At 40.1% G+C, this 9,301-nt stretch overlaps 1 protein-coding gene across 1 annotated transcript in view; it reads right to left on the reverse strand.

The window, feature by feature from the left end:
* Positions 1 to 876: 876 nt before the first annotated feature.
* The window catches only part of MTPAP (mitochondrial poly(A) polymerase), a 27,889-nt gene continuing 19,464 nt past the window's right edge, over positions 877 to 9,301 (reverse strand). The window contains exons 7-9 of the mRNA XM_068987468.1: positions 4,527 to 4,619; positions 4,373 to 4,446; positions 877 to 1,832 (exon numbers count right to left, since the gene is read on the reverse strand). Coding sequence (XP_068843569.1) covers positions 1,473 to 1,832; positions 4,373 to 4,446; positions 4,527 to 4,619 — 527 coding nt within the window. The 3' untranslated portion in view covers positions 877 to 1,472. The remainder of the gene's footprint in view (positions 1,833 to 4,372; positions 4,447 to 4,526; positions 4,620 to 9,301) is intronic.

The raw sequence follows: 9,301 nt of genomic DNA on the forward strand, positions 1-9,301 counted from the left end.
GGTACTACATGCCAGGCCTGCCTGTGGCCCTGCACTTTCCCGTGGGCCTAGCTAATCACCACAGCCACTGCAAGGGAGGCGCTGCCATCACCCCCATTTTACAGACGAGACCCAAAGAGACAGTGATTCACCACGAAGTCAGTCTGGCTCAAGTTTGTGTTTTCCGACACTATACTATTGGCTTCATAAACTGACAGTCACTCTATAGGGACTATAAAGGAAATTATACTTCAATACTCGGAGAAGGCAATGGCACCCCACTCCAGTACTCTTGCCTGGAAAATCCCACGGACGGAGAAGCCTGGTGGGCTGCAGTCCATGGGGTCGCTAAGAGTCAGACACAACTGAGTGACTTCACTTTCACTTTTCGCTTTCATGCACTGGAGAAGGAAATGGCAACCCACTCCAGTGTTCTTGCCTGGAGAATGCCAGGGACGGGGGAGCCTGGTAGGCTGCCGTCTATGGGGTCGCACAGAGTCGGACACGACTGAAGTGACTTTAGCAGCAGCAGCATACTTCAATACTATCTATTTCCTACAGGGAGAAAGGAATTTTGAAACGAGATTGAAGGAATATTGGAATCTCACATACTAGTAGAAAAAGGATTTTATTTTTGAAGACAGAAAAACTAATTAATATTTTTAAATACAGAGTACCAATATTTTTATATAGTTTAGAATATCTAGAATGTACTAACAAATATCTATATTCATCTCTTTCAAAAATATGAATGTTTTTGGAAATCCATACCAATCTGTTTATATTTATATGTGAAAGAATACTTGGAAGAATACAAAACTAAAGAGTACTATCAAATTTCTCAACTTTATTGTATTCATTGCCTATGTATATACATACCTAGGGAGAAGGCAATGGCACCCCACTCCAGTACTCTTGCCTGGGAAATCCCATGGATAGAGGAGCCTGGTAGGCTGCAGTCCATGGGGTCGCTAAGAGTCGGGCACAACTTCACTTTCACTTTTCACTTTCATGCATTGGAGAAGGAAATGGCAACCCACTCCAGTATTCTTGCCTGGAGAATCCCAGGGACAGAGGAGCCTGGTGGGCTGCCATCTATGGGGTCGCACAGAGTCGGACACGACTGAAGCGACGCAGCAGCAGCATACATACCTAGAAGTCCCTTTAAATGATTTACACCCAGAGACTGATGCGGATATCAACAATGGTTTGATTCTAAGACTGATTTTCCCCACCTGCTTTGTATATTTTATCTGAAGTACATTCTAATCTTCTTTCACCTGTTCCTATGGCTAGCGTTTTCATATGGTGCCACTGCTTTCAGACTGAACATATCGCAGAATCTCAGGCCAATTTAAAGGGCCCAACAGGAAGATCATGAGAAGAGAAACACTGGATGGAAGTATGACCTGCCAGGGCTTCACACAGTTCTTCCAGGCAGTCAGCGACCAGCTTACAGGATAAAACCAGTTCTGAAAGCAAATGAGCAGCCATCATGCCTGAGTGCTAATTGCTCTTCTTCCATTAGTGGCTGTGGAATTTTCTGCACCGCTACTTTTTATGGAATCCAACAAGTTTTTAATTCTTTCACTTGCAGGCTTCTTTTTCTTCTTGGAAAGAGACACATTATTTGTTACAGAAGGTAGCAGCAGGGCTGCCAACCCCCAAGGCTGATTACTTGATGGCGAAGGGCGGTCTTTACCTTCTTGATGTAAAATCCAGGCACTTTCTCTGGCCAGATCCACAAATTTTTGCAGTTGGCTTTGACTTACATTTTTGCTAATGTTGAGAGAAGTTTCAAAAGGATTCTGAATGTGCAGAGGAGAAGATTCTGGTTTGTTCTGTTCCCTTCCCTGTAGATCGTTACCGGGAAAAAAAAGATGTATGAATATATTAAGGGCTCAGATATAAAAACTGTTTGGTTTAATAAAATGTCAAAAACACATAAAACACCAGCACTAACTTTATAGGGTAAAGAATCTCTGCCCCAAGGGAGCTCGGTATGTATGCATGTTACGTGTTAGTGTATATACGTGTGAGTACTTCTGACTGGCTTTTTCCACTGTAGTTTTATGAGTTCTCTTTAGAGAAAAATAAATTAGGTTTATGAGCTATGGATGATGATGTCACTGCTCCAATGAGAGGTATCTGGACTAAGTCAACCAATAAAAGTATTTTTAAAATAACATAACATTTATCTAACAGAATAGAACTGGGAAGGAAAAAAAAATATCGAAAAGAAAAATGGCATAAGATAGTTATTTTGGGGACTTCCTAAAAACATACCTATTACACACAAAATAGAAGCACACAAAATTAGAAGCCTTAAATTAAATATAATAATTAATGTTTCACAAGTATGAAATGAGGAAGGTAGAGAAGGAACAAAGGATTATTCATATTTAAAAATACTAAAAGCTTCCTATTTACATTCCTAAAGATTCAACTTAAAGAAGGCTCTGCCAGGTGAGAAATCTCATAGAATTAAAAACAAAAGCTAGAGCTGACTCATGAACATCAGTGATCCACTCATCTATATAATCTTTTCCTCTTTCAAATGATATCACATACATAAATACTACAAAACCAAGTCAGGAGTCTCCAGCGTGGGCAGCTCCTGTGACCCCTCTAATGCCTCTCAAGCCACTGTCCAGCAGGGGCGCTGCCCTACCACTGTCTCTGAGCCCTGAGCAGTGCGGGCATATAAATGGGAAGCCATTTCCCGTGTTCTAGGAACTTTTCCTTCTCGACTACATTCCAGAGCTCTGTGTCTCTTACCCTCTCTATCCCATACTTTTTCTCTCTTTTTTTCCTTTTTTAAACAAAGTCTCCATGAACAGGATAAGGGTCAGGGAAGGATGAAAAAAGGAGAGTTGAAAAAACAACAAAAAAGAATATCTGAGTATGTGTTTTATGAAGCCAGTCTTACACGGGCTGTAACTAAATATCCACACGCTGAACAGAATAAACCCAGAGGCCATCTCACGTATCCCCAACTTGTAAACAGATTCTGCTTGGAGTTTGCTCTGATGGTTCTTCTTTTACGGAAAATGCCATTCTGCCTAATCAGATGAACCAAAATCATAAATTCACTTGCCTAGGTAAATTAAACCCTAAGGGCTCAAATTGAGGGAATTACTAAAATTTAACTTATATGCAGAGTACATCATGAGAAACGCTGGGCTGGAAGAAGCACAAGCTGGAATCAAGATTGCTGGGAGAAATATCAATAACGTCAGATAGGCAGATGACACCACCCTTATGGCAGAAAGTGAAGAGGAACTCAAAAGCCTCTTGATGAAAGTGAAAGAGGAGAGTGAAAAAGTTGGCTTAAAGCTCAACATTCAGAAAATGAAGATCATGGCATCTGGTCCCATCACTTCATGGGAAATAGATGGGGAAACAGTGGAAAGTGTCAGATTTTATTTTTGGGGGCTCCAAAATCACTGCAGATGGTGACTGAAGCCATGAAATTAAAAGACGCTTACTCCTTGGAAGCAAAGTTATGAGCAACCTAGATAGCATATTAAAAAGCAGAGACATTACTTTGCCAACAAAGGTCTGTCTAGTCAAGGCTATGGTTTTTCCAGTGGTCATGTATGGATGTGAGAGTTGGACTTGAAGAAAGCTGAGTGCCGAAGAATTGATGCTTTTGAACTGTGGTACTGAAGAAGACTCTTGAGAGTCCCTTGGACTGCAAGGAGATCCAACCAGTCCATTCTAAAGGAGATTAGCCCTGGGTGTTCTTTGGAAGGAATGATGCTAAAGCTAAAACTCCAGTACTTTGGCCACCTCATGCGAAGAGTTGAGTCATTGGAAAAGACTCTGATGCTGGAGGGATTGGGGGCATGAGGAGAAGGGGACGACAGAGGATGAGATGGCTGGACAGCATCACGGACTCGATGGATGTGAGTCTGAGTGAACTCCGGGAGTTGGTGATGGACAGGGAGGCCTGGCGTGCTGCGATTCATGGGGTCGCAAAGAGTCAGACACGACTGAGCGACTGAACTGAACTGAACTGATCTTTGGGACTAGGTATTCCATTTCTTCCACAGAAATTCAATCTGGTTTATAAAAGTATATGTAAAATTATGCTTTCTAAAAAACTTTTTAGAATATATTCCATATTTTGAAGGATACAGTCTTAGTAGTAGGTGATGACAGAGATATCATGGCAAACTGACAAAGACAGATGCTGAAAAACAACTGGTCTACTAGATGATATCTTGGCCCAAGTCATGTAGCTCCACTAGGTGTCGATTTTTTATTACTCTCTATCATCAAGAGTTGACATGCAATGACATTTGTTAGAATGCTTTGAAAACTACACTCATTAAATATTAGTACAGTAGAAAACCATATACCTAATCATCAAATATTAAATAGTACTTACCTGTCGAATATTTATGGAATTTTTATTGAATGCAAAATTTCCAAAATACTCAAAAAATTCTTTCAACAGTAATTCTGTAAGAAAATAAAACAAGAAAGATAATAAGAAAGTCTATTTCAGTCCAAAAAGGAACAAAGAAAAGGAAAACACCTACCTAGTGTTTCTGTGTTTCCTGAAGGTTTAATTCTATTCAAGTCACGAACAAATGTACAGTTGTGGCCTTCTATTATACACTTATCTTCTGCATCTTAAATAAACAGAAATGGAAAATATTTCACATTCTATTTCAAAGATATTCCCTACTTCAGAAATTTATAATCACACAAAGCAAAGCTATAGATTAACATGTCCTATTATTGGTCAGGGTTTTTTATATATAGTATAAATAGTAGGATTAAAACTCCATTAAAAAGGATTTGCGAGCAATTATACTACAATAAAAACCTTACATGAACTTTGGTGAACAGACTGTCCATCAATGCTCAATGATTCGTAATCTATCCTCTGAGGTCATCAGTTTTCTAGTAATAAATGAAAATGTAGACTTTTCCCATCTTTCACCCACTTAAATCCTGGTACTATCTTTGATCAAGTATATTTAATTTAGATCTCCATTTTCAGTCTTATTACCCTTTTGTGCATTTACTTTCAATAACTCATCCAAGACACATACAAACTGAATGTTCTAAGAGTTCTGAAAAACTTCTGGTAATTTCTAAGAGGCAGGCCTCTGCAGTGACTGGGATTCAGTAAGACTCATTTAATGGCACAGTGGACTCACACAATTCACCTTTCCTAACAGTATTTACATCTTTAGATGTAATCATTTCCCTAGTTATGGATAAATATACAGCCACCATGAAATCCTTCATCCATTCTAATCCACCTTCCACTGTACAAATGCAGGCAAACAAACTCCCACTCTTAGAAGTCTAATCAACCGCCACTAAAAGGGCTTTCTCTTTTCCTAACTGTAAGGGGGCGCCCAGCCTTTTGTCCTGTGCTCCATCAGCAAGCACCTGACCACACCATGGCTGCATTCATGCTATCCACTCCCTGACCCCAGTCTGGGACTAGAGAGACCACTGTCCAGTCCAAGGCAGTGATGACCTTCCCTCTTCCCACTGGCCAGTCCACAACAACAGTGTCCGGCATACAGCAGGCACACAACCAAGAATCTGAATGTTAGCTGATATTTGACTTTGAATGATTATCTATAATAGCCAGAGAGAAATTCATAAAACAAGGTTTCTTCAAACTACTGCCTCCCTTTTTTTGGTGTGGTTTTGGTTATTTTTTAACCAACCTGGTTACTGACTTAAGTACTCAAAAATCATTCCAGATTCTAACATTGATTCTAAATTCTGAAAATGTTACTCATTTTTTAACAGCAAATTTTATGTGCATTGTTATACAACTGAAGAATTTATATACAGGTGCATTTAGATTTATTTTTCCTGGGACCTGGGCACATGCCTTATTATTTCAAATTATCAGCAGGCCAGTCATATATATTGATGCTCTTTTAGCTGCTGTGTCTTATTTTTCTTTTTTCCAGGAATATATTTACAATAGAAAAGTAAATCCACATTAAAGTATATCTATATTAAAGTACTGAATATTTCTAGGAATGTACAGTGATAAAAAACAGACTGTGTCTATAACTGTTGGTCTTCACCAGAAAAAGTTTTTAACAGAAAGTAGTAAAACTTGAAGGAAAAAAAACGATCCCCTGATTTAAGACAGGGCCAGTTTTGTTTTCTCAAAACCCCTAAGGCATTCAAACCCAGGAAACAACTCAGCTGTTAAGTCTTCTCCCTTTTTACTCTCGCTCCTGTTTTTCTGCTATTAAACTAATGTACAAATAAGAGTCATTAAAATTAAAAATTCAGTTCCTCAGTCACACTACCCATATTTCTAATGCCTGATGGCCACAGGTAACAAGTGGCTGCCCAATGGACAATGTGATGACAGGAAGCTCCATTGAACCATGATGCCGTAGAGAAATCATTCTCAACCTCTTCAAATATAAGACACCCTGTTGTATGTGTGCGTGCTCAGTCGCTCAGTCATGTCCAACTCTTTGTGGTCCCATGGACTGTAGCCCACCACGCTCCTCTGTCCATGGGATTTCCCAGGCAAGAATACTGGAGAGGGCTTCCCTTTCCTACTCTAGGGGATCTCCCCAAATCAGGGATATCTCCTGCACTGGCAGGTGGATTCCTTATTGCTGAGCCACCCGGGAAGCTCCTATGATACCCTATTTGTCTCTGTTCATTTCTACGGAAATTACTTACTTCTTAAAAGTATTGTATGAAACACTGGCGATCTACAGACAAGGTCAAGTCCTATTAACCCTCCTACCATGCCACACATGCCAGTGACACTCAGCCGCTCTGGGTGGCACCTACATGCTGCTTCAGAGCACATGTTCTGGGGTAAAGATGGTGATATAAACTCAGCATCTACCTTTACCCCAAAGCACTACTGAAATGAGAGTAAAATGACATAAAATCTTAAAGATGGAGAACAGGAAAGACAAGAGCAACCAAAATTTTTACACTGAAAAACTGATGGACAAGCAGCAATGACTGAAAGAGATCTGAGAACACTGGGTCCTAAACCAGCAGTAAAGAAAGCCAAGAAACCAGACATTCAGGCAGTGCCCCCAGCAGCTTGGCAGCTGAAGTGCCAGATCTGATCAGGAGGGCCCAGCCTGGATGCCTGATGCTTAGAGCAGCGAGCCCCTGAGGTCTCTTCCTGACAGAAAATGTCGGGTTTACCCTGGAGACAGTACAAGAAAGAATCTCTATACTGGGAGATGCAAGACACGTTTGAGGGTGGGAAAACTGTTCTAAACACAACAAATGGTGTAATAAACGTCAAAGTTTCAGCATGTTAGAAGCCAGGCCTTCTCTTCCAGAAAAAAAGAGTGAAAGAGCATGTTCTAACATAGGAAACTTAGATGATGCAAAAAAAATTTTACCCAAGTGCCTGGAACTCAATGAATTGTCACTGGGTCATGAAGAATGAGGAACTGAAGCTCTCTTCTATGTTGGGGTCTCTGCATCAAACTTGCTGAAAGTGCCACCCAGTCATTTCTTCTTGAAATGGGAAAGAAAACAGGCATCCTAAACAAAAGAACTCTAATCAAATGACTGATTATAAGAGGAAGATGCTGGATTAAAAGCATTAAGCACAGAAGTAAATATTACAAAGGGACCATAGCCAAAACAAGACAGAAAACGCAAGAAGACAAAAGAGACACATGGGGAAAGCGGTAGAGACTGTAAGAGAACATGAAGAAACAAAACTTCAAGAATAACCAAACTATGAAAGCTGCCATCGTGCTCAGTACAAACAGCCTTCAACTTTAAAATTCATCCGATCATCTGAATCTATTTACTGAACTCCTCTAAGCCAGGAGTGGAAAATGCAGAGACAAAGCAGACAGCCTGACCTAGAAACGCTTGGTCAAGGCAGCCAGATCAAAGAACAATCTAATTGTTGTCACACTACAGGTGTGTTCCAGGTGCTTGGAGGGCAACAGGGCACCACCTCCGAGAAGGAAGGGAGGAGAGAGGAAGCCAGGAAAGACCTAAGAAGTCAGATTCTGTACTGGGTTTGTCTTTTCTCTGCCCTGGCTTGATCGGGATGAGCTTCTCCAGGTAAAAAGGGAAGGCAGGAGAAGAAGCCACTGCAGGCGAAGGCACAAGATGTGCAGGAGTGCAGAGGCTCTAGGGTCAGGGAGGAGCATGGAGAACTGCAGCTCCTGAGCTGCACACAGAAGAGAAGGTACAAGAAGAGGAGGGAGACAAAGATCACGAGGGACCCTAAACGCAAAGTTAGAAGGTCTGGACTTCAACTTCCAGATTTCAAACAGTGGTTGACAAAGTCCTAGAAGTGCTGACAAGTGTTCCACAAACTGACACTGCCTTCTGCTAATAAACTAGCAGGCAATCAAGCAAGCTTGCTCTCTTACTTTCTTCTTTTTGAAACAATACAAATTGATAGGCTCTATCTGAATATCAAACGAGAGACACAGTTCAGAAGAAAATGACGGTAACAAGACTCAAGCCTCTCAGCTGATGAACCACGGAGTTCCCACGATGGTGATGATTTCACAGTTTAACATTGTTTTTATTCTTAGCCATATTCTGTTGAAGACACATTGGTCTGGGACCCCTGGTTAAAATCAGAAAGTATAAAAAGCATGGATTCTAAGGAATACATCAATGAGTTAGGGAAAAAAAATTTAGATACATTCTTTTCAAAATTATCTTTACCACATCCTTCATACACACATTTACCTATGAAAAAGTATTTCACAGCAAGTTCAAGATTCCACTAGAAGTTAAAAAATCAATGATCAAAAAGTAGCAACAACTATATCAAGTTCACTTTTACATTTATTATCAATTCACACCTATAATTTGCTATGTGGAAAAAAGCAACTGAAATGGCCTGATTTCTCTGACCATGTTTAAGAATGAGCATGAAAAATGTTAAACTACCAATTTGGTATTTTTAAGTAGAAAATAAAAGAATTCCCATCAAAGGAATGTTTTGATGCCATAGAATGTGATTAAATTTGTACTTGGCTTAAAATAGATTTGGAATAAAAACTCAAAATGTCATTTTAAATTTGTTCACAAATTATATTTTCTCTAAAACAATTAGTGGAAATTTAAAAAGATAATAGGAAAATTACTGAAAGGATTTCAAGAGAGTGAATACTACAATTAGATGTGAATTTCTGAAAATCACTGTTAGTTAAGAAGAGAGCAGTGGGAAGGGAGAAGCGGTGCAAATGTCCCCAGGCAGAGATGTGAAGGGCCTGACAGCGGCAGGGGTGGGAGAGAACCACCAAGGTGTGATGGTGTGCCGCTAACACAAATCTGCTTCAAAGCAGCCTCCTTTTTTCAGTTT

Source organism: Capricornis sumatraensis, chromosome 15, assembly GCF_032405125.1.
Source record: "Capricornis sumatraensis isolate serow.1 chromosome 15, serow.2, whole genome shotgun sequence".
NCBI classification, from domain to species: domain Eukaryota; kingdom Metazoa; phylum Chordata; class Mammalia; order Artiodactyla; family Bovidae; genus Capricornis; species Capricornis sumatraensis.